At 40.2% G+C, this 25938-nt stretch overlaps 1 protein-coding gene across 4 annotated transcripts in view; it reads left to right on the top strand.

Moving 5' to 3' along the window:
- The window catches only part of hadhb (hydroxyacyl-CoA dehydrogenase trifunctional multienzyme complex subunit beta), a 41935-nt gene that overhangs the window by 6709 nt on the left and 9288 nt on the right, over nt 1-25938 (top strand). For 3 of the 4 annotated variants that reach the window (XM_041188661.1, XM_041188659.1, XM_041188658.1), the window contains exons 3-14: nt 3511-3552; nt 3685-3781; nt 4965-5009; nt 5114-5213; nt 11127-11214; nt 11488-11675; nt 15736-15916; nt 22628-22749; nt 23653-23732; nt 23863-23910; nt 24026-24113; nt 25778-25852. In XM_041188661.1, the coding sequence (XP_041044595.1) occupies nt 3511-3552; nt 3685-3781; nt 4965-5009; nt 5114-5213; nt 11127-11214; nt 11488-11675; nt 15736-15916; nt 22628-22749; nt 23653-23732; nt 23863-23910; nt 24026-24113; nt 25778-25852 (1154 nt within the window). The remainder of the gene's footprint in view (nt 1-3510; nt 3553-3684; nt 3782-4964; nt 5010-5113; nt 5214-11126; nt 11215-11487; nt 11676-15735; nt 15917-22627; nt 22750-23652; nt 23733-23862; nt 23911-24025; nt 24114-25777; nt 25853-25938) is intronic. The other variant, XM_041188662.1, reaches the window with a different exon arrangement.

Below are 25938 nucleotides of genomic sequence, written 5' to 3' on the forward strand. Positions count from 1 at the left end.
TTGAGAAGGTTAATCGGCAAGATAAGGGCTCTTGGAGTTGTAGTAATATATTAGCATGGACAGAGGATGGATTAGCAGGAAGCAAAGCGTAGGGATAAATGGGGCCTTTTTCAAGTTGGAGTGCTGCTAATTAGACAGGTTAAATGGGAGGGCAGCAAGATAGCAGATGGAGTATAATGTGGTAAGAAAGAACTTATTCACTTTGGTTGTAAGAAAGGTAAACCAGAATATTTTTTAAAAGGCGTGAAAGTTATAAATGTTGATGTTCAGAGACACTAGGGTGTACTTGTACAAGAGTTAGCATGGAGGTACAGCAAGCAATTAGGAAGGCAAATGGCACATTGGTCTTTGTTGCAAGGGGATTGGAGTATGTAGAATAAAGAAGTCTTGGTACAATTGTCCAGGGGTTTGGTGAGACCACACCTGGAAAACTGTGTGGAGTTTTGGTCTCCATATTTAAGGGAGGCTATTTCATTGGAGGCAACGAAGGTCCACTAGATTGGTCCCTGGATGAGAGGGGTTTCCAAAATGCGAGGCTGAGTAAATTGGATCTACACTTTCGGGAGCTTAGAAGAATGAGAGGTGATTTCATTGAAACGTACAAGGTTCTGAAAGTGTTTGACACGGTGGATGCTGAAAGCTTGTTTTCTGCTGGCTGGGGAAGATAACAGGGTGATCATTTAGGACTGAGATGAGGAGAAATTTCTTCACTTGAAGAGTTGTGTCTTTGGAATTCTCAACTGCAGAGGGTTTCTGATGCTGTATATTGATTATATTTAAGGCTGAGATTTTCAGAATTTTTGGTGTCTCAGGGAATTGAGGGATTTGGAGTAAGTGGGAAAATTGAATTGAGCCTAAGGTCAGCCACGATTGTATTGAATGGCTGAGCAGGCTTGACTTACAATATGGTGTTCCCTCTAAGGTGTTTGCCTGGGTGACTATGCAACAGCCCATCAAATGCCATGAACTTAATTATTGCAGTTGTGCACATCCTGATGGTTTACTGCCACTCTAGCCCATGAGAAAGACAAGCTCCACGACAGGAAAGTAATGGGCAAAAGATGAGCCTGGCATGATTAATCAGGTAGAATTAACAGCAAAGCTTCACTCTCGTCAGTTCCTGGAGCCTGAAGCTATGTCAGCACTTGACTTTTCCGGTGGTCCACTCTTTTGCTCACTGCTTCCGTCCGCAACCCTCCAAATCACAGCCCCTTTCACTCAATGCCGACTTTCTGAGGCTTCGATCACAGCGATGGTTTGTGAGGGCAAGGTGGTAAGTGGAAGGATCAGGGAGGGATCCGGCAAGTGGGAGGAAAGTGGCAGACATGGTCGGGGAGAGAGGCGGCAAGTGGAAGGGTTGGAGAGGAAAGCAGCAATCGAGATGCAGCAAGGTGGAAGGCGATGAGCAAGGAGGTAAGTCAAAGGAGTTAGTAAGTTACTAAAAGTTAGTAAGAGGATTTTGGGCCAGCTAATACCACTGATCTAACCATTGTACTGCAGCTGGTTTTGTATAATTATAAAAGGAAGATTAATCCCAAAGACCTGCGACATGTTAAAAACACACAGGATGTTCTAAGGAGTTTGTGAAAAGTTTTGGATTTCTCGCTCAGATCTCTAAATAATAATGCAAAGGTTCTTTTTAGGTTATCTCGACATTTTAAATGGTGCCTACTTCTCCCCAATTCTTATGTACTCTGAAAGACAGTTTACTTTAAAAATAGTGAACTGGTTTATCACTTCGCAATTCATAGGTTTTTAATCTTAAAAAAAGCTTGTAGGTGAAATAAATGTCTCTACTTCCCCCAAAACTAACTCAGCAGTCATTCTCACTCCTGGAATTCCATTCTCTCTTCACAACTCTCTCTTCAGCACTGTGCTCTCTTCTCCAGTTCCTGATGTAGTTTTCCCCTTCAATATTCACTTAATTTACAAGGACACAGTGTGTTTTCCCTGTCCTTCACCTTCTAGTTCACTAGAGCCAAGCCCTCTTCAAATTCAGAGAATTTCTACTATTTCAAAAGGCAAGCCACCTTAGCTTGTTCTGTTTTGAGCTTGTCGGGTTAAAACAAAAGATCCTTGTCATGTCTTGAGCCATGACTACCAATTCAACTTTTCTTCCATCGAATGACTAAAATACAAGCTACAATATGAAAACTAACAAATGACCATCTCACGTATGGTAGTTTAGTGTAGTGTTTATGGTACTGAACTTAAAACCTAGAGGTTGAGAGTTCAAATGCCACTATGGTAAATTTAAAATTGAATTCAGCAAATCTGGTAATTTGTGGACGAGCATGTTACTGTGTCAACGGCTGGGGGCGGTATTCTTTCTTCTTCCATGCCTGTGGTAATTTTTTTAAAGTATATATAGTTTTTTTTTGTTCCTGCTGGTGGTGCACATCCACCATTACCTTGACATTAGCGCACGTAACAAAAATTCATTCTGCACGTGGATGGAAAAAATTATAGAGAACGATCCTGTATGGTCCACTCCTGCTTCTATTTCTTATGTTTTTACATTTAGCTGCCTAATCCCTAAACTCTAGAATTTCCTCCTCAATCCTTTCCAGCTCTCATACCTTTCTTTTCCCCTTTAAGAAGCTTGCTTTAAAACCTATTGTTATGGCCGATGCAGTTGGCAAAGCTGAGTTATTTAAAAATCACAGAGGGAAACTTCAAACAACTGTCATAGCCTATAGTTTTTAAGTGCTACGTTTGAGATGCGACTCTAAATTCAGGAATCAGACCACCAGTTCTCAAAGTTTTACATTAATAAAATGTTTAATTTAACAGGTTAAAATATATATACACATGGCTACATAACTTGTAGCAAACTCCCAAACTAATCTCCATTAAGGCAACAGAAACCCCATAGACTTAACCAAACATCAGGCAAAGCATTTTCACCTTACAAATTCAAAATTAAGTTCCTTTCACTTTGGTTCCTTGCAGGCACAGTGGTAGGCTTACAAGCTTTGATCTTACATTGCCTCTGCTCTTCACACACACAACTGCTGAAGTTATGCCTATCACCAGCATCTTCTAACAATAAAACCCTTTCATAGTACCAATTTTTTTAGTAATATAAACATATGGCTTGGTATCTGCTAGATAGGTGTCGGTTTTCACCCCACTTTTTGAATGCTCTATTCAAAAATATGTAAATGCGTGCTATCTCTCTTACATATCAAAACTAGGAGACATCAAAGCTTTAATCCAATTAAGACACACCTACAGACTGAACCTCTATTTTAAAAGAAAAATATGTTCCAATAATATTATATACATGAATAGCTTCATGGCACCTACCTCTGACCAAACTTTTGCCATCTGCTCTAATATCACCTTAACTGACATGGTGCCTAATTTTGCTTTATTATAATACTCCTGTGAAATGTCTTGGTATGTTTTATTATGTTAAAGGCACTGTGTAAATGAGTTGCTTCAGACATCAGTAATGAGACAATTAAGCTGCAAGTTTTACTGACGATATCATTCTTTTGAAACTAGATGCACGTTTGTTGAGCTCAGTACCTCACACTCAGCCTCAAGGTACAGTGCTTTCTTACCAATCTTTTCTAATCGCTGGCATGCATTTACTTACTAGTTAATTCGATGCTTGGCTTTGACTGTTAAATGTTTTGGTGATATAAATTTACATTGTCTTAAAATTCTGTCCAACAGCACAATCAACCAGTAAGAAAACTCTAGCAAAACCAGGGTTGAGAAATGTTGTCCTTGTTGAAGGTGTCCGAATTCCATTCTTGATGTCTGGTACCACGTATGTATTAAGGGTTATGTGGTTTGAATCTGCATATCACACTTAGGGATGGATTTTCATGTCTCTGCCTGAGTCGAAACGGAGGCCAAAGGAGGCCTTAAAAATGGGGGGCGGGGCCCGATTTCAGGATCCCTGCCCCGATTCCCATCTCCAGCAATTTTTGCCATTGTTGGATAAGGGTGCGGGTAGCGAGCCCACACGAAGTACTCCCGATCTTGCCAGCTCCATTGTTGGAGTGAGCATTTCAGAACCACCCCCCCCCCCCCCCCCCCCCCCAGAAACCCTAATCTGAAATCAGAAACCTTTTGACAGGTAAATTTAACAGGTTTTTAGGTAGCATAGAATCATTTATGGCACAGAAGGAGGCCATTCAGCCCATCAGTATGATGTGTTTTTAAGTATGTATTTAAGGCTTTAGAATGGCTTTAATGGTTTCAATGCAGTGATCGAGCATAGGGTTCTGTCCTGCTTCTGTTGCTACAGTTACCTTTGAACCTATCTGTCTTGGTATGCACCCGCCTCCCTTGCTGCTTCAGGCCTGCCCCAGGAGGCAGCAGGCCCCTCTCCAGCCTGTGCCCTGCCACCTCTGGATGAAAATGCAGCAGGTGGGCAATGCCAAGATGGAGTTGGGATCGTGCAGTTGGGGAAAATTCCCAACTCCTCCTGATTCCTGCCTCAAAGACAAATATCTGGCCCTGAGTGTCTAAAGGCTTGTTTGTGGGGCCATCAGGTCATGACTTTGAATGTATTGGAATTTATCTTTAGATTTTCTTCTCTGCCGTGCACTCCTTACCTTTTTTCTCCTGAGAATAGTCATTTATGCGGGCGTATATTCCATTTGCAGCTGTGGCTTGATTGTCCGTTGTTTGCATGTACTTGTATATGTATGCTTAACCATTAACCAAAGCAGCTGAGTCCAGTAACATATTTACACTGGATTTGCAGAATAATATTGAAGAATGGGAGTGCTGGAAGAATGGAAAGTATTAATAGAAGGAAAATAATCCTTTTCAATTCACTGGAGCTTAAAAAAAATGCTTCAGGCTAGTAGGCAAGTTGAATCTTCAAGTCATGGATAGTTCAGTGCTAAGTATGATTCTGTTTATTACCAGAATGGATTTTTATCTAACTTTTTAAGAGCCTAATTACATGTTGATAATATATTGAATCTGTGCTCTTGTAGATATACAGATTTGATGCCACATGATTTGGCCAGAGCAGCGCTACAGTAAGTGGGATGATCAATGTTTGGACTTCTTCCATATACGTTGTGTTCCATTTTGGAATACTGAAATCTTGTTATGGAAACTGACAACATTTTTATTTATTTAGGGGACTACTTACAAGGACCAGCATTCCAAAAGCAGAAGTTGACCATATAGTGTTTGGTACTGTTATTCAGGAGGTCAAAACAAGCAATGTTGCTCGAGAGGTATGTGAGAATACTACAGTTTTAAGGTGGTTGTTATTTTCGTTTTTATTTCTTTTCTCAAGATTCAGCATGTCTTGCGACAGTTAACAGCACAGTAATGTAAAATGATTGCTGTCACAATTTTTATACTAGAAATTTTCTCTAGTTTAATATCAGCATTCACACTTGTAAGTGGATGCCATGTATGCTACTATTCCAAAATGTACCTCTTTCTGCCCAATACCTAGTTAAATGACAGCATGGTTCACAGATCGTAACAGAGAACCCTGACTTTATATACCAACAATTACTGCTACTTAAGTTGTACGTAAGTCATGAATAGTAGTATGCCAAAACAAACCAGACCTTAGTGCAAGCTGTTGGCTTTCATTGAAAAGAATACTCTGTAGTTTTGGGAGTTAACCCCCTAGATTTTTAATGAAAACTTTGAGACAGAAAGCAAAGAGTAGTGATAAATTTGTTTTTCAAATTTGTGGGTTATGGTTATATCTCTAACTGGATGCTTTTCTTTTTTGTCTAAGTATTACAAAAATACAAGTTACAGAATTTAACATGGGTAAAAATACTTTTTTAACAATGGAGGCCTGTTTCACTTTACTGAGAGTGTGCAGAACATTTTGCAGGGGAAAGGGAAGAGACAGACGTCATGGACTAACATGGGGAGGAAAAGAATTAAGGTCTTGCAGTCTGAGTTTAAGGAGCTAAGAAATAAGTTTAAATGTAGAACTTCAAAAATAGGTATCTCTGGATTAGTCCACAGTGCCACAGACGAATGAGAGTAGAAACTGGAAAAATGGCAAGTTAATATATGGCTACAGTAATAGTGCAGGAGGGAGGACTTCAGATTCCTGGGACATTGGAAACAGTTCTGTGGCAGGAGAGACCTGTTTTAAGATGGATAGGTTATACCTGAACGGAGTTGGGACCCATATCTTTGCGGACAAGGATTTAAACTAATTCAGTGGTGGTTTAGGCCACCAAAATGCAATATTTATAAATTAGAAGCAAGGACTAGGAAAGACAAGACTTATAAATAATATAGGATTAGATGGGACCATAGAAAATACAAAGACTTCTATGTTAGGCATATCTGTAAATGCACAATGTATGGTTAATAAGATCATTGAGCCACATAGGAATATGATGTGGCAAAAACTGAGTCCTAGCTCAAAAAAAAGAGGAGGATTGGATGCATATTATTCCTGGGTGCAAGGCATTTGGGTAAGATAGGGAAGGAGGAATAGCGGTTTTCATTAAGGAAAATATTATAGTGCTGGAAAGAGAGTGTCCTTCAGAGATCAAAGAATCTAAGATGCTATTTGATTGAAGTTCAGAACCAACAAAGAAACTGCTAAGTGTATATTAAAGGCTGCCATATGGTGGGAGGGAGAGAAGATTTGTGAAGAAGTTACCGAGAGATACAAGAACCATAGATTAGTCGTAACGGGAGACTTTAACTACCCCAATAATGAATGAAGCAATGATTGTGTTAAAGGCAGAGAAAGGGAAGAATTTCAAGAGAATTTTTTTGATCTCCGTATGCTTCCGGCCAAACAATGAAGAAGCTATTGCTGGATCTAGTCCTGGGGAATGAAGTGGATCAAGGGGAGAATGTCATAGTCTGGCAGCATATCAGAAATACTGGTCATAGCATTGTTATGTTTAGATTAATTATGAAGGATGAGGAGCAATCTAGAATATAAATATTTATCTAAAGGAGGACTAATTTGAATCCTTCCTCCATCATAAGGTCAGAAATGGGAAGGTTTGCTGATGGTTGTACAATATTTAGTACCATTCACAACTCCTCATGTACTGAAGCAGCCAGTGTCCTTATGCAGTAAGGTCTGGGCTAATGGAATGGGCAGACACTTGCCAGATGAAATTCAACAGAAATATGAGGTGATACATTTTGGTAGGAAGATTGAGGTGAGGTAATACAAGTTAAATGGTATGATTTTTAAAGAGGTGCAAGGAGAGAGAGACACTTGTGGGGGGGGGTGGGATCTTTGTGAACAAATCTTTCAAGGTGACAGGATAGATTAACAAAGCAGTTAATATATGGGATCCTAGATTTTATAATTGGATGTGTAGAGTACAAAGGTCAGGAAGTAATGCTTGTATAAAAGTCTAGGTTGGCCCTAGCTGCAGTATTGTGTCTAATTCTGGACGATACATTTGTGGAAGAATTTGAAGGCTTTGGAGAGGGTACAGATGCGATTCATTAGAATAGTTGCAGAGATTTGAATATTGACAGAAATAGAGATAGGTTGCTGAAACTTTTTGTCTTGCGCTCGTCAGAGCTGACACAAGAATGCCAAAATTCAATCACAACAATTTATACTACAGGAGAAAAGGGTGCTAATTGGTTGGCAAGTCAACTCTGGCTGAGGCATTGCCATGACGAAAGCAGTGGAGACCAAGAGGCTCCCTAAGAAGTAATTTTAAAAAACGCAAGGCTGGAACATATTCTTTTTGCTTGCAGAGATACGGGACTTAGCTGTAGCAAAGCTAGGGTTATTCTCTTTAGAAGAGAGAAAGCTAACAGGAGATTTGATAGAGGGGTTTAAAATCATGAAGGGCTTAAATAGAATAAATAAGCAGAAATGGTTTCCAACATTTGAAAAGTCGGTAGCAAGAGGGCATAGATTTAAGATGATTGGCAAAAGTACCAGAGACAATATGAGGAAAGGCATTTTAATACACCAACTGCTTAGGATTCAGAACGCTCTGCCTGATAGCGTGATGGCTGAAGATTCAATAGTAGCTATCGAAAAGGATTTTGATAAATGCTTGAAGGAGAAAAAGTTGCAGGGATCTCGGGAATGAGCTGAGGGGAGTGGGATTGACTGGAATGTCCTTTGAAAGAGCAGGCACAGATTCTGCCAAATAGAATAGTACAGCAAGAAGCTATGATTTGATGACCTTTAGGTCGCAATATGGCAATGTTGTAGCCAACAAATATAAATTGCATCAGTGCCCACCTTTTCCTGCCAATTTATAGGCGAGATGAGCACTCGGCCATCTTCAACAGGTTGCTTTGTAGCTTTCAATCTCCAGAAAACTTTACCGAAATCGCTGCTGAAGATGGGAAGTGTTAGGGAATGGAGTATTTTTTTTCATTTTTGTGCATTGTGATGATGTGGTTAATTAGTCCTTCCTGTTTAGTTTTGTTAAACTCATTCATGGGATGTGGGCACCACTGACAAGGCCAGCATTTATTGACCAGCCCTAATTGTCCTTGAGAAAGTAGTGGTGAGCTGCTGCCTTGGTGTACTTTGAAGGAAACACTTTTTGTGCTACTAGTAGCCTCATTGTGAAGAGCACATTTCAAAAATTTCAATATTTTTCAATTGTTTAACATAATGGCCAGAAAGTTGTGCGTAGCATGTGTTGAAATTTTTGAAGTGTTCTGAGGCTTAATCAGCAGCAGTACAGATTTGGATAATTGCTACTCTCCAGTCTATAAAATGGACGTTTTGAACACTTAAAAAGGCCTAAGGAGGAACGGTAGCAAACTTGTGAAGGACAGGTTGTACTCAACTGATTTAATATTTTGAGAAATGTATTGTAAAAAGAGGATGTAATTGATGTATATATGGATTTTCAGAATGAACTTGATGTATGGTTGCTTGAGAGAGTTATGGAAATAAAAACATAAAGAGAATGTAGTTACATCATTGGCTGGGAGATAGAAATAAAAGAGTCATGATAAATTGATGCTTTTTGACTGGTGAGATGTGGCCAGTGGTCTGCTCTGAGGTCTGCCTGGCTGCTTAGTTTGACTTCTATTTATACAAATAATTTGAATATAAGCGCAAGAGGATTGCGAGCAAAGTGTCCTGATAGCAAATGAGGGAGCAAAAAGCTAAGGGAGAATGCAATAGACTGCAGGAAGACACTGGTTAGTAGTTTGGACAGATACATAGCAGGTACAGTTCAATGCGGTAACATTTAAATTGGTACAATTTGGGGGTGGGAAAAAGAACCATACTGCTAATAGTCTTGTTCACTGACAACTGCGCTCTCCTAGCACAAATTCTGGAGAACATTCAGTTGCTTGTTGATTGCATTGCCCTAGCCTCAGAACATTTTGGCCTAACAATAAGTCTGAAGAAGACAGAGACCTTGTATTAACCCACCCCCGGCCACATATTCCAAGTCCCCAAAGTCTCAATAAACAACACATGCACTGTTCAGTACAGAAGTTTTGCTATCTTTGGAGTATCCTCTCTAATACCACAATGCTGGATGACAAAATCAGCCATCAACTGGCAAAAGCAAGCTCAGCGATTGGCAGGGTCACGCACAGACTTTGGAAAGAGCATGGAGATTGTCTCAGAACAAAGATCAAAGTCTACCGGGCAGTGGTTCGTACATCACTTCTTTATGGTTGCGAGACCCTCGATAACCTACTGGCATCACACAAAGCAACTAGGTGCACTCCAGCTTCATTTTCTAAGATCTATTTGCAACATCAGGTGGCAGAACAAAATCCCTAACACTGAGGTCCTTGCAAAATGCTGCGTACCTGGCATTGAGAGCATGCTCATCAGAGTTCAGCTTCGTGGGTCACTCATGTGATTTACATGGAAGATTCCGTATACCAAAGGCAGTACTGTACAGCCAGCTGAGCGCTGGAACCCGCACCACAAACTTAGAAATACAAACAATCTGAAAGCCAATCTTTGAGCTTGCAAGCTGGATCCCAACATGTGGGGGGAACAAAACAACCTTGGCTGACCCAAATGGAGAAGTCTCATCATGCGATTTTGACATTTGAGGAGGCCAATTTGGATAAGCGAGTGCAGCACAAAGCCAATGCCTCCATCCATCCGTCCCAACATTGACTTCGTATGCAATACTTGCAATCGGTTATGCAAATTGAGACTTGACCTAACGTCACACATAAGATGACATCAACCTAGACAGTAAATTAGTCGCTTTTTTTGATGAACGTTCGTCTGTCGAAGCGACTGGAGAATCCATCACTGCTACCAAAATGGAAGAACTGAAAGGTGGAGTGGTACAAATACCTAAATCTTTAAACATGGATGTTCAGATATTGTAAAGGCCAAAGAAAGGAATTTTGAATGTTTATGCATATAAAATTAGTATTGAATTTTTTAGGCATTGATGAGGCTGAAATTGGCTCAGGCCAGTTTATTACAGGAATGGAGGATATTAGATTCTTGGCAAAGCTACAGCTAAGATTCACTAGAATTGCATCAGAAATGAGAGATTATAGTTCTGAAAAAATGCTTGGAAAAATGGGATTAAAAACAGAAGATGCTGGAAATACTCAGCAGTTAAGGCAGCATCAGTAGAGAGGAATAGAATTGACCTCTCATCTGTCACAGACCTGAAACATTAACTCCGTTTCTCTTCATAGATGCTGCCATAACCTGCTGAGTATTTCCAACATCATCTCTTTCATTTTCAGATTTCCAGCATCCACAAAATACTGCTTTTTGAAAAATTGGGACTTTATTCACTTGAAGAAAGAAGACAACAGTCAATATCCCTTCTGGCTTAAATATTGTGCATGCACGATCTTGCAAAAACAATTAAATTTAACTCTCATTGAAAAAACTGGCCGCACATAACCGCAACCGCAAGTTAAATGGTATTTAAGAAGTCAGATATAGCGTTGCTGAGGAAATGCAAAGTTTTCTCTGCATTATTCCAATAATGTGGCTTAACTCTAGATTTTTGAGGAACATCTTTAACTGTCCCAGACTTTATGATGTATCATTTTTGTAGCTATTAGTACAAAATACCCCACAAAAAGAATGTCACAGGGACTGAGCTAAATCCATTTGACTTCTGAAATAGATACATTTCATATCATAATGCAAAATGCCGCTTTATTTCTGTTCCATCATTTACTCATTGCTGCTATTGTTTTAACAGGCTTCGCTTGGAGCAGGGTTTTCTGATAAAACTCCATCCCACACAGTTACCATGGCTTGCATTTCCTCAAATCAGGCGATGACCACAGGCAAGTGCAAAGAATTTGGCACATCAAGTGTAGTGTTAGAAGGGTGACCAATGTTAACTGGCGGTCATAAGTTCAACAAGTTTGGAAGTTGTTTGTATGCTTCTTTGGAAGGGACCCTATTTGTATAAATCATTTGGTTTTCTCAACTGTCCTGAGGTATGTGTGGATTACAACAGAGCCAGCTTTCTGAGATTTTATTTTTTGGAAATAGAACTTCTGTGAACAGTTTTAACTTTCTCCAGTAATCTTAATGTTGTTGTATTTGTATTGCAGCTATTGGCTTAATTGCCTCTGGTCAGTGTGAAACAGTGATAGCTGGTGGTGTGGAGTTCATGTCAGACGTTCCAATTCGTCACAGCAGAAAAATGAGGAAGACTTTACTATCACTTACTAGAGCTAAGACAATGGGACAGAGATTGTCTCTCCTTGGAAAAATCCGCCCAGACTATTTTGCTCCTGAGGTATTAATACAACGCATTCTTAAATTAGGTGGGAAAGAGAACAGTTGTAGATTTCAAAATGTTACCATATTGAAATAAATCATTTGAGCTTGTTTCAGTTTATATCAAAGCTTATGTCTAGTTGTACCTGGTAATGTTATTTCTCTCATGTAGAAACACCTGAAATCAAGTTTCCATAAATAGCAGCACCTGAGATTGTGATAACTGTGGCATAAAAACAGTGCAGCTGTTGATAGACCAGATTTCAGGAGGTGGTTTTCCAACACTACTTTAGTGCTGCTGTTGGAAGATATAAATGGCTGCTTCTCATCGTTAACACTTGTTACTTTATGTGGTTGCCTATGCAAACCATTGATGCAGTTTTCACAGTGAAATTAACCGAGAATGGAAGTCACTTGTAGCTTTTAAAATACCATTTAATGAGACTAAAAGCTGACAAGCCCTCTAGATCAGGTGGCCTATATCCTAGGGTTTTAAAGGAGGTGGCTACAGCGATAGCAGAAGCATTAGTTTTGATCATCCAAAATTCTAGACTCTAAAATAGATCGGTGGATTGTAAGATTGTAAGATGTTACGATCTCTATAGAGACCACTAACTTTTAAATAGAGATCCTAACTTCCAGTTACTGGCTGAAGGAATGACATGACAAGATTTCACATTTTATAACTTTCACTCTAACAATAGACTAAAAGCACGATTGACTGAACACTATTCTCTTTTTGTAGGCAAATTATACTTTAAAGTACAGAGAGAAACATTCCCCTTTTAAACTTATCATATATTGCATTCTCCACAGAATTACAGTTCTTGGAGCAAAAAGTCCACAGTTGCTCCCATCTTCCAACAGGTTCCTGTATCCCCACTTTGCCAAGTAGCAAGTTTCAGTGACCGTCTCAAGGGGCTTTCCTTAGTTTTCGGACAGTTTCTTAAATCCATCACCAGCATTAAAGCCTGTCATGGAGTTTTACAGCACAGAAAAAGGCCCTTCAGCCCATCGAATCTGTGGTCAACCAATTACCTAACTATTCTAATCCCGTTTTCCAGCAGTAGGCCCATAGCCTTGTATACCATGGCATCGCAAGTGCACATCCAAATACTTCTTAAATGTTATGAGGGTTTCTACCTCTACCACCCTTTCAGGCAGTGAGTTCCAGATTCCCACCACCCTCTGGGTGAAAAAATTCTGCCTCACATCCCCTCTAAACCTCCTGCCCCTTACCTTAAATCTATGACCACTGGTTATTGATCCCTCCACCAAGGGGAAAAGTTCCTTCCTGTCTACCCTATCTATGCCCCTCATAATTTTATACACCTCAATCATGTCCCCCCTCAATCTCCTCTGCTCCAGCAAAATAACCCCAGTCAATCCAATCTCTCCTCATAACTAAAACTCTCCAGCCCAGGCAACATCCCGGTAAATCTCCTGCACTCTCTCTAGCGCAATCACATCCTTCCTATAATGTGGATTCCAGAATGGCACGTAATACTCTAGCTGTGGCCTAACCAGCGTTTTATACAGCTCCAGCATAACCTCCCTGCTCTTATATTCTATGCCGGGCTAATAATAATAATAATAATGCCTGTCTCAATGATTCTTCCCCAGGACATACCAGGATAAATCTCCTGAAATCCGTAGAAGGCTGCAGGGTGCAATTGGAGACTGTCTCACACCCGCTCCTGGCTATGGTAGCTTGCAAAGCCAAACAGCCTTTTCTCTCTGCTGACCATACAGAACCTCTGCTGTCTCGCTGTGATATTCTTTTTGTAGGGAAGCCTCTAACCTGATCTCAAAAATGGCTTCCTGGGCCACCTTCCCCATGGTAATGTGAAACCCATTGACCTTGCATTCAGATGGAAATGCCTAATTAGCTATTCTTGACCCCAACACCTTTTCATCTTAAAAGTAAATGGACAGTTTGCAGCACGAATATTACAACCAGATACCTATAACACTTTTCTGGGACTCCGCATCCAGTCATGGTAAACTCACACTGTTACCATTGTCTCCGAGTGCAAATATCTTGCACCTTCTACTCAGTAGAACAATCTAAGCTGCCTTTTGATCTCTCACAATCAAACCACACAGGGCTATTGGGCAGAATGCAGAACAGGCATTGTTAAAGATACAGTTCCAAAACATCATAATCTTAAATCTCACAATTGTAACAAAGGTAGCAAAAGTAATTGTGCTGTTCAAGTCAGGAAGGAGAGAGAAAACAAGGAACTATAAACCAGTTAGCTTGATCTCAAATAGAATCTATTATTGAGGATGGAGTAACAGGGCATTTAGAAAGTCACAGTATGATTAGGCAGAATCAACATGGCTTTATGGAAAGAAAATTGTAGCTCATGAGGTTGGAAGGAATATATTTGCATGGATTGAGGATTGCTTAGCAGACAGAAGGATGCAATAAATATGCTATTTTCAGGGTGACAGGATGTAGCTAGTGGAATGCCAAAAGGTTTAGTGCTCCTCTTTACAATCAAAGTTTGTTGATTATACACAGCTATGTGCAAAAATAAGCTGTGAGGAAGACATAGAGGCTATAAAGGGATGTAATCTGCTCAAGTGCTTTGGCAAGAAGGTGGCAGATGTTAGATAATGTGGGGAAGTGTGAAATAATCCACTTGGTAGAAAGAGTGGAAAAGCAGAATTTTTTATTTTGTAAGGTAAAAGACTGGTAAATATTTCGTTTTGGGGTCCATGTACACAAAACACAGAGTTAGCATGCAGGTACGTAAGCCATTAGGAAAACAAATAAGATGTTAGCCTTTATACAACTAAGATGCAATGCAAGAGTAAGGACGTATTGCTGCAATTATGTAGGATTTTGGTGAGACCACATCTGGAATACTTTGTATAGTTTTGGTCTCTTTACCTAAGTAAAGATATACTTGCTTTAGGGAGGGGTTGCAATAAAGGTTCACTAGGTTGATTTTTGGGATGAGAGACTGTTCAATGGCCTATATTCTCTGAAGTTTAGAAGAATGAGAGTTGATTTCATTGAAATGTACAAAATTCGGAGAAGGTTTAACAGGTTAAATTAAATGCTGAGATGCTGTTTCCCCTGGCTTGGAGAGCCTAGAACACGGGGGTGTAATCTCAAGCTAGGGAGTCAGCTATTTAGGACTTAGATGAGGAGACATTTTTTTTCACTCAAGAGGGTTGTGGATCTTTAGAATTCTCTACTGCAGAGAATTGTAGATACTTAGGCATTGAGTGTGTTCATAACTGAGATTATGGGATTATTAGGCACTTAGGCAACCCAGCAGTAGGGCAGGAAAATGGAGTTTGTGTAAAAATTCAACCATGGACTTAAGGTAATAGAGAAAAGGCCCAAGAGACCGTGTAGTCTGTTCATATATTTTACATCACTGTGCATGTACAACCGTTACTTAATTGCTCTAAGTAGTGTAGAATCCGTTCCGTTGTGCAAAGAGAGAGCAGATTCCACTGCAGCATCTGAACAGCACCACCTCTACATTAAGAAGGGTTGTAATGCAAAGGCGGTGCTGGATGCAAAGAACTCGTGTAGCTTGACTTTGTTTTTCTGTTTTCCCATACCTGTTTTGGAAAAAACACAAAATAATCCTGTTGTGAGATTGCACAATCCCTGAAAAGCCTAGAAGGTGTTTCTCAGACCTGTATAAAGGTGTTTTACATCAACGGTAAAATGTGCAACTATTCTAACCTATAATGAACAGTGATGTAGACAAATATGAATTTGTTTAACTTTGCTTGACTACAGAAGCATTGCACAGTTGTTAAACTTCCTCTTTATAAATGTGGAATGTTGACCCTCATGGTTTACATCTTCCAATTTGCCTTCCTTTAAAATTGGGTGAAAATTATGATGGTGAGGTATAAAAAAACTATTGCATTTGGGATAGGGATGGAATTTTTTTTAACGCTGCTGTAAAGATTACGAGTTGTCTTTGGAAATTTGACATTTATTTAAAGGTCAAATCCTAATTTGTGCAACAGGCACTGACAGAATAGTGCAAATGTATTTCAGTCAAAATATAACACTAAACTTAGTCATATAATCATTTCTCCAGCTCCCGGCTGTAGCTGAGTTTTCCACCAGTGAGACTATGGGCCACTCCGCAGATAGACTCGCAGCAGCATTTGGTGTGTCACGTGCAGAACAAGATGAATTTGCTTTACGTTCCCATGTTTTGGCTAAGAAAGCAGAGACCGAGAAGCTACTGAAAGATGTCATCCCATTCAAGGTGCCAGGTAATTATATTTACAGAAGTCTTTTGCAAACCATAGAACTGGAAATCATACTCTGGTCAAATACTGTTAGCTGCAAGCATTTGCCTTTAGTTTTCTTCTATGTGTATAGTTTTAAAAAGCTTTACTTTTAAGAGTGTAATATGTCTTTTCACATTTTGATTGGCCTTCAAGATAGTCCTCTTTGTTTTGGGAGTGCTATCTCCACAATAATTGCTGTGGTTCAAGAACTTCCATCACCACTGCCCAACTAGGGGTGGCAAACGATGCATTAGAATCAAGGGAGAATCCCCTTGAATTATCTCCATCTGTGAAATCAGCTTTACTAAGTGTCTCTAACAATATATGCTTAAATTTAAATATATAGCTGAAAATACAAATATGGGAACACATGGATCAAAGGAAGACTTGAATTAAATTGTGCTGTTCATGACCTCCACAAGTCCAGAGATCTTTACAACCAGTGAAGACTTTTCAAGTGTGGTTACTGTTGTACTGTGGGAATTTGCAGCAGCCAAATTGTACTGGGTCCCGTAAAAAGCGAAATATATTTCAGGTTTGATTGTAGATTAATGTTGACCACAATTCCAGGAAAATTCCCCTGTTCTTAAAGGCATTCTGCTGACAATGATCGATGTGTACAATGTTCAAACAGTGCTTTGGATAAGTGCATTTTTCAGATTACTCGTATTGTACTGTTTTGGCATTCTGGTGCATAGGAATATAAGCAGATATTTTAAGTGCCGTATAATGCAATTTTGAAAGAGATAATATAAATTCCAATGACAAAAACCTTTGCTGTTTCAATTCTATACCACTTATTTACTTGCATGAATGTTCTATGAATTTTCTTATGCCAAAATTAATCGTGAAACCCTTGAGTATCTAAAATAAAAGCAGAAAATGCTGGAGAGCAGGCCAGGCAGCATCTGTGGAGATAGAAACTGTTAAAACGCTTTAGGTCAGTGACCTTTCCTCATATAACTCACTATTACGTGAATGTTCAACCCGTGCCAACTATTTTCAACCGACATTTCTCCATTTCACTACCTATCATTATTTTTCCTCAAATTAAAATAAAATAAACTCAGTCTTTCTTTGTAACTTAAAAGCCTTAAGCAATAAAATTATCCATGACTGAACTCTGTCTAATGAATTAGTGCCTTTTTCACATTGTATTATATACTTATTTTTACCAGTGATTTACGACGGTTTTGAATAACCTGCTATCAAATATTATCCTTACACTTAATTCACTTGCTTGGTAAGAGTTTGAATTTAACAAAAAAAATAGTAAGTAAATAATCACCACAGATTCTTTTGCCATTTCACCCTTTGCTGATCGACAAGCTTCAAAAGAGCAGCCCTTGATCCCTCATGCCCCTTTTAAGAAAAGGTATTTTGCTGTATCTATTTCCCACAAGTTCAGCCTCCTTAAAATAAGATTACTTTTTAATGGCATTCCTGATTTCCTACTTATCAGGCATCTTCAATGCATGTCAATGACTAGATTATGCTGAAAAACTCCTGGACGGTGAAATTGGGCCCTATAGCACCCTCCTTTTAGGGGTGTTACAAGACCTCATAATATATATAAAGTGTCAGTGACACAGATACGCACTTCCAACGGGAACAGCGGCAGACACCATATTTGTGAAGGGGTTTGTGCGCGCATGTCTAATGACCATCAATAACATGCATAGCTTGCAAAGTCATATTTCACTGATTTGATGCCATTGCTACTGTTCCCATAATGGCTAGCACGATCTCCTCTATGGGGGTTAAAATGTGCAGGCTCGCCTCTACTCCTCCTGTTAATTCTTGCTATCATGCACATCTTCTCCTGCAAGAAAGAAATGTGTTTCAGTGTTGTGCAATTTCTTTGGGTGACATGGCTATCATGGTTGAATAGCTCAAAGTGTGTGCCAGCTGAGAGATATAGAATCTAGAGTCATACAGCAACAAAAATGAGCCTTCGGCCCATCGTGTCCGTGCTGGCCATCAAGCACCTATCTATTCTAATCCCATTTTCCAGCATTTAGCCCGTAGTCCTATATGCTATGGCGTTTCAAGTGCTCATCTGAATATTACTTAAATGTTGTGAGATTCCTGCCTCTACCACCCCTTCAGGCAGTGTGTTCCAGATTCCAACCACCCTCTCGGTGAAAAAGCTTTTCCTCAAATCCTCTCTAAACCTCCTGCCCCTTATTTTAAATCTATGCCCCCTGGTTATTTACACCTCCACTCGGGGAAAAGTTTCTTCCTATCTCCCCTATCTATGTCCCATATAATTTTGTATACCTCTACCAGGTCCTCCCTCAACCTTCTCTGCTCTAAGAAAAACAACCCCAGCCTATCCAGTCTCTCTTCATAGTTGAAACGCTCCAGCCCAGGCAACATCCTGATGAATCTCCTCTGCACCCTCTCTGGTGCAATCACATCCTTCCTATAGTGTGGCAACCAGAAATACACACAGTGCTCCAGCTGTGGCCTAACTAGCGTTTTATACAGCACCAACATAACCTCCCTGCTTTTATATTCTATGCCTTGGCTAATAAAAGCAAATATCCCATATGCCTTCTTAACCACCTTATCTACTGCCTTCAGGGATCAACGTACATGTACACCAAAGTCCCTTTGTAACTCTAGGGTCCTACCATTCACTGTATATCCCTTTGCTGTGTTAGTCCTTCCAAAATGCATCATCTCGCACTTCTCAGGATTACATTCCATTTGCCACTGCTCTGCCCATCTTACCAGTCCATCTATATCGTCCTGTAATCTAAGGCTTTCCTCCTCACTATTTATGACACCACCAATTTTTGTGTTACCCGTGAACTTACTGATCATACCTCCTATATTCACGTCTAAATTATTAATGTGCACTACAACAGCAAGGGTCCTAGCACCGATCCCTGCGGCACACCACTCGTCACAGTCTTCCAATTGCAAAAACAACCTTCAGTCATCACCTTCTGCCACCTGTCGCTAAGCCAATTTTGGATCCAATTTGCCAAATTGCCCTGGATCCCATTTTGACCATTCTTCCACATGGGACTTTGTCAAAAGACTTACTGAAGCCCATGTAGCCAACACCAACTGCACTTTCCTCATCTACACAGCTAGTCACTCCCTCGAAAAATTCACTCAAATTTGTTAGACGTGATCTCCCCCTGACAAAGCCATGCTGACCATCCCTGATTAATCCCTGCCTCCCCAAGTGGAGATTAATCCTGTCCCTCAGAATTTTTTACAACAATTTCCCTACCGCTGAAGTTAGACTCACTGGCCTGTAATTACCTGGTTTATCCCTACTACCCTTCTTGAATAATCGTACCACATTTGCTGTCCTCCAGTCCTCTGGCACCTCTCCTGTGGCCATAGAGGATTTGAAAATTAATGTCAGAGCCCCTGCAATCTCCTCCCTTGCCTCACATCTGGGCCTGGGGTTTTATCCACTTTTAAGCCCGCTAAACCCGCTAATCCCCCCTCCCTTTTGATGCTAATTTGTTCAAGTATATCACAGTCCCTCTCTCTGATTTCTACACCTACATTGTCCTTCTCCATAGTGAACACAGATGAAAAGTAATCATTTCAAACTTTACCTCCGGTTCCCTGCACAGATTGCCACTTTGGTCCCTAATGGGCCCTACTCTTTCCCTGGTTAATCTCTTGCCCTTAATATATTTATAAAATGCCTTTTATCATGCCCCCCAGTGTTTTTTCATGTCTCCTCTTCGTTCTCCTGATTACTTTTTAAAGTACCCCCTACACTTTCTATAATCCTCTAGGGCTTCTGCTGTTTCAGCCCTCTGTATCTGCCATAAGCCTCTTTTTTTTTTTTTCCTTATCCAATCCGCTGTATCCCTTGACATCCATAGTTCCCTGGACTTGTTGGTCCTACCCATCATTTTTACAGGAACATGTTGGCCCTGAATTCTCACTATTTCCTTTTTGAATGACTCCCACTGGTCTGATGTAGATTTTCCTACAAGTGCTCCCCTTCCACTTTGGCCGGATCCTGTCTTATCATATTGAAACTGGCCATCCCCCAATTTAGGACCTTTATTTCTGCTCCGTCTTTGTCATTTTCCATAACAACCTTAAATCTTAGCGTTATGGTCACTATTCCCCACTGACGCTTCTACCACTTATCCGGCTTCATTCCCTGAGATTAGGTCAAGTATACCACCCTCTTCTTGTAGGACTTTCTACCATGATGCCTCAAAAAGCTCTCCTGGATGCACTTTAAGAATTCCGCCCCCTCTAAGCCTTTCACATTAAGACTATCCCAATTAATATTGGGGAAGTTGAAATCCCCTAACGTTCTTACCCTATTATTTTTACACTTCTCTGAGATTTGCCTACATATTTACTCCTCTATCTCCCACTGACCGTTTGGAGGTCTATAGTACGTTCCCAGCAAAGTGATTGTCCCCTTTTTTGTTTTTAAGTTCTACCCATATGGCCTCATTTGAGGAACCTTCTAAGGTACCATCCCTCCTTACTGCAGTAATTGACTCCTTGATCAATAATGCAATTCCACCTCTTTTATGCCCCCCCCCCCACCCCTTCCACCATCCCCGTCATGCTGACGATTCTATACCCCGGAATATTGAGCTGCCAGTCCTGCCCTTCCCTCAACCATGTCTCTGTGATAGCAACAATATCATATACTCATGTGTTAATCAAGGCCCTCAATTGATTGTCTCACTTGTAAGACTCCTTGCGTTAAAATAGATGCAATCCAGCCTCACGTTATCCCCTTGTGCCTTAACGGGTCTATATTTGCTCTGCCTTCCAGATTGACTTAGTTTCTCTTTATATTTGGCAATTTGGCTATGCATCACTCCTTACTGTACCACCCTATCCTGTCCCCCTGCCAAATTAGTTTAAAGATCCCCCTCCCCCAACAGAAGGTTGGTACGAGCTTTGCAACAGAGCTACATGTGAAGTGAGATAAAGCATATGATGTTCAGTACAAGTCCTGATTGATGGAGATTGTTGTAGATGAGTGGTGGGGATGTAGTGAATTGGGAAGTGATATGGGCTAATGATTCAATTAGTGGGCATGGCATCTGGCTGAAGATGCACTAAGTAACTCCGGTAACTCGTGTGAGATCATTAAACTACTTGCTGCACCGCATCCAGCTCCTTGGCTTTGACCCCCACAGCTATTTCTTGCCCCTACCTTCTGAACAAGTGTCTGGAGGACCTGTGGATCCCTTGTGGATATGGGACATATCTCCTTCTCTTCTAGCAAGACCTCCAGTACAATGTCAGAAAACCTTGGAGCATGCTCTCTACTGTTTTCGACATTGTTAATCTTTTCACAGCACAACATTTTGAATAAACGGAACACCAACAACCACAACACACCTCCCCTTTAAAAGCTAACTTTTATTCATGCGGGATGCTAACAATATTGGGCACCTTGCTGATGGTGCAGCCGCTGAGCAGCATGAGGAGTGTTGGCTGCACATGGCAATCATGAAAATGAACAGACAGCACAAATTTGGCATCGTGCCTACAGTGGGTTAGGGTTAATCGTGCATCATGATCCCTGCGCCCATTTTCTGGAGTTATCTAATTTAATCCCGACATCTGATCGTGAAAGCAAAGCAACAACAAGCCTGTTATATCCTTGAATGGGACACCATCTGGAAATCCAGAGGCATTAGTTTGATCTCCAGTTGTAGACCCTCCAATCGGACTTCTTAACAAGACCATTGAATGGTTTACAAGAAGGACCCTCCGTGGTAGCTTGCTGCTTGATCTGGCCAAATCTGTCATGCATCAGCCCAGGACACACAAGATTGTTGGACAGGACTTCTTTGCTTGTTCATGTCTTGGATAATAGTTTGCACCTAGATAACCCATGAACACTGGGCACTAGAAATTTTGGTTAAATTTTTCATCTACATTATTTGTTCATACAAGTCAATTGAGGGTAAAGATAAAGGCTTCTCCGTGCTCGCCCAACTTACCTTAGCGTCCACCTCAGCAGAGGAGCCTTACTAAACTAGTGTAACATTTTCCATCCTTGCTGCCTTTGAGTCAAATTACAATTAATTACACATTGGGGCAATATTGTGCTCTGGAATTAGCTCATTAGGAACTCAGTTGATAGCGATCAAGCAGGATTCCTCTAGCGATTATTTGTTTATTTATTTTTAAGTATATTGTACTTATCTATTCTCCATCCACTGTCCATTTTGGAGATGGGCCTACAAAATCTGACTTCAAAGGATAATATTTTAAGCAATCAAGATAAATGTACAGGTCAAACTTCTATTATATCATTAAAGCTCCCATGCATTTCTGTCTCGCACTCCTGAATTTGTGAAACAAGATAGTGGAGTTGTCAGCAGCCAAAGTAAGTCACTGCATCAAAATGGTTTTCTTATTAGTGTTGCTTTCAGGGGATATAAGTAAGAACTGTTAAATTTGTCAATTTCTTGCTTTCCATTGGGTTGTCTAACCCCAGCAATCTGGTCTACCTGTTTGCACAAAACTTTGCCAGCTGTTATAAATCCTTTGGTATGTTAAGACTATATTGGAGCAAATAAAAGGATTGTAATTCACATCAAACAAATTATTGTTTGCTTGGGGGGGGGGGGGGGGGGGGGGGGGGGCGGCGGGAGGTGGACTTGTATGGCTAAGTAATTCGAAATGGATTTGAATTATTTATTTATGCATTTTGTTTTAAATCAGGTCGTCATACAGTCACCAAAGACAATGGAATTAGACCATCATCAGTTGAACAGATGGGTAAATTGAAGCCAGCATTCATCAAACCACATGGAACCATTACTGCTGCCAATGCTTCATTCCTGGTAATGACTTACATCAAGACAATAATCGTGAATTACTGAAGAAATATTATGACAATGACTAGAGAGAGGAAAGCGATTTTAAAGCAGTTTATTGGATTCTTTCTTGCCTGTCATTGCAGGCACATGTTGATTATTATTATTGTTCATCTTGCAAGAAGTGTCTTGCTGCAGCAGGGCATCCCTAGGTGGTCATGGTCAGCAAGCAGGGTTCAAAAGCTAGGTTGGAGAAAGAGGGGGGAAAGAGGTACCCTACTTGGGTCTTCTCTTGTCAGTGTCTCAGCTGCTTGTCCTCTTACTCTAGAGAAAATAGAAGCTTAAACACACAATGGGTGGGCCTATGACATGACTCTCTCAGCGATTCAAACATGATTGTCATTAGTGTATTCATTCTTGTAACTGAATCAGTTCATGTTTGGGAATCCCCCCCCCCTCTCAGCCAGGGTTTGATTGTTCAAGTGATTGAGTTTAAAGCATATTCCCACTGTAGCTTGATGAGCCTGGGAACCCTGTCTTGAATATCCTAGGTGATGGTGTTGATGCCTTGCTAATGGGGACAGGATGTGTGACTCTCAAATTCTCCTGAGGTCATTGCCCTTGATGGGTCTTTGCAGACGTGGTGTCTCCATCTCGATGGTCACCCTGACCCGATTTGAGCACCTCGCAGCCTCTCCTCGACCCAACTTGATCCGACTTCACCACCCAACGCCTTGACCTGACCTCACCACCCTACCTGCCTGCCACGCTACCCTGCCACTCTTTTCCCCACCAATCTGTGGCAATCTGACAGCCTTTGTCGCTCTCCGGAAAATTCAGCCCATTGTGTTTGAAAATTTATAGAACTCTTTGATATTCCAAGATTCAGACGGGTCCTTGAGGATAACATTTCCCTGGTCTTAATTTCAGACTGATGGTGCATCAGCAGTGTTGATCATGTCTGAAGATAAAGCACTGGCTATGGGCTACAAACCACTTGCATATCTGAGGTAAGAAAGCTATCTTTTTTTTCTAGAGCAGAGGAATAGAATAAACAAGTATAAATTTGTCACAGTAAGGTCTTTTATATTATAATGTATATTAAAATAAATACAATATTAATATCTTGGTTTATTTCAGGGACTTTGTATATGTCTCCCAGGATCCTAAAGACCAGTTGCTCCTAGGGTAAATTCTTTTATTAATACTCGCTGACTATTAAACTCAATTTTCCAGCAGTTTTCTTCCTGTAAGAAGGATTTAATTTTGTAACAGTAAATGAATAAATTTATTTTAATCCTAGGCCAACATATGCCACCCCTAAGGTTTTGGAAAAAGCTGGATTAGCTCTTGAAGACATTGATGTCTTTGAATTCCATGAAGCTTTTGCAGTAAGTTCATTCATTAAAATATGTAAAGAAACAAGAGAACTGTGTGAAGAAATGCAAACTGGTTACAGCTTTGGATAGTGGAGAAAATTGTGACCAAATCTATTTTGCTTTCTGATGAAAACCCAGTAGCCAGGCAGCTTATCAACAATTTTGGGTGTTTCAAACAAATAAGCAGAATGAAAATGCATTGACTTTGATTAATAGGGTGAGATAGATTGATATCCATCTTTAGTTCAAAGGCTGACTTCTCTCCTGACCTTTTATATCCCACACAAAATTGCATTTGAAAAAAAAAATTGAATGATTAGGCATGGACTATCCTAAATGAAACAGGATTTTTTTCTCAGAGATCTCTCAGCCTGGTAGCAGCATTTCTTTTTATTTGCTCACGGGATGAGGGCACCTCTTGCAAGGCCAGGATATGTTGTATAGCCCTAGTTGCCCTTGAGAAGGTGGTGGTGAGCCACCTTCTTGAACCACTGCAGTCCGTGTGGTGTAGGTACTCCCACGGTATCGTTGGGCAGGACTGTGGGAACTTTACTCTTCTTGACATATATAAACAAGTTTTTTTTTTAAAAAAAGGATGTGACTATTTGCAGAAGACTGGGTGTTTTAAGCATCAGGAAAAACTCGAGCATATCAATTCACTGCAAGATGATCTTCTGGAATTGCAAGAATGGCAAAACCAGTGGGAGATGGCATTCAATGCCAAAAACTGCTTTGTCATATGTATCACCAAGAAAAGGATTCACCAACAGTTTTAAGTTCTGTAACTGAATACTCATGTAGATACACAATCATATCTGGGGGTTCATCTTGAAAACAGTCTTCTACGGGGGTTCCACATTCAGTCGATAATATCCAAAGTGAACAGGGTTCTTGGATTTTTGGGGAGGAATCTTTGGTATTGCAACAAAAATATCACAGTTACAGCTTACCAAACATTCGTTCGTCCAATCCTGGACTGTGGGATTCTTATATGGCAAGAGATATAAATAAGATTAAAGTGATCTAAAGACATGCTGCACAAATCAGTATGGGAAGTACACTGTCACATACTTAATTAAAGATTTGGAATGAGATTCGCTACATCAAAGGAGGGGAAAAAATAGACTGACCATGTTCTACAAAATATGGATTGGATTGATGGGTATTGGCGAAAACAAGTACCTGGTGCCTTCTGGCAATGACAAAACCTGAGGTAGTCATCCACACAAACTACAAAGACCATTTGTTTCCAATATCAAAAATCTTTCTTCCCAAGGACAATCCCACTATGGAACAAACTGCCAAAGGAAATAGTCACAGCTCCATCATTTGAAATCTTCAAGACCCATCTTTAGATTATTTGCATTTAAAATTTTTCATTATCAGGACTACCATCTCAGCAGGTCATGCCTGGTTTAACTAGCGCTACCCATATAAATGTTGGCAGAATACTTATATTAGTGTGTGATGCTGACACGAGCAGAAACCTGTTGGAGAAGACTTTGTAAAATAGAAACATGGATTGGCCTACATCTCACATTTGAGATGAAGTTGAGTAAGTCATCATATCATACTCATGAGTATTCAGTGCTGTACCAAGGTGGTGTCTGTACTGGTTATTATTTATAGCCTTATATGTAATGTAATTAATTTAAATTTTACTTTGTTTTAAACAGGCACAGATCCTCTCTAATATGAAAGCTATGGACTCTGACTGGTTTGCAAAGACTTATATGGGCAGAAAGTCAAGGGTACGTTTAAGTTGAGCTTACTTTTTATTTATTTACACAAGCACTATCCCAGTCTGGAATTCAAATCTTAATTTGCATTCCACATT

Source organism: Carcharodon carcharias, chromosome 5 (genome assembly GCF_017639515.1).
Source record: "Carcharodon carcharias isolate sCarCar2 chromosome 5, sCarCar2.pri, whole genome shotgun sequence".
NCBI classification, from domain to species: domain Eukaryota; kingdom Metazoa; phylum Chordata; class Chondrichthyes; order Lamniformes; family Lamnidae; genus Carcharodon; species Carcharodon carcharias.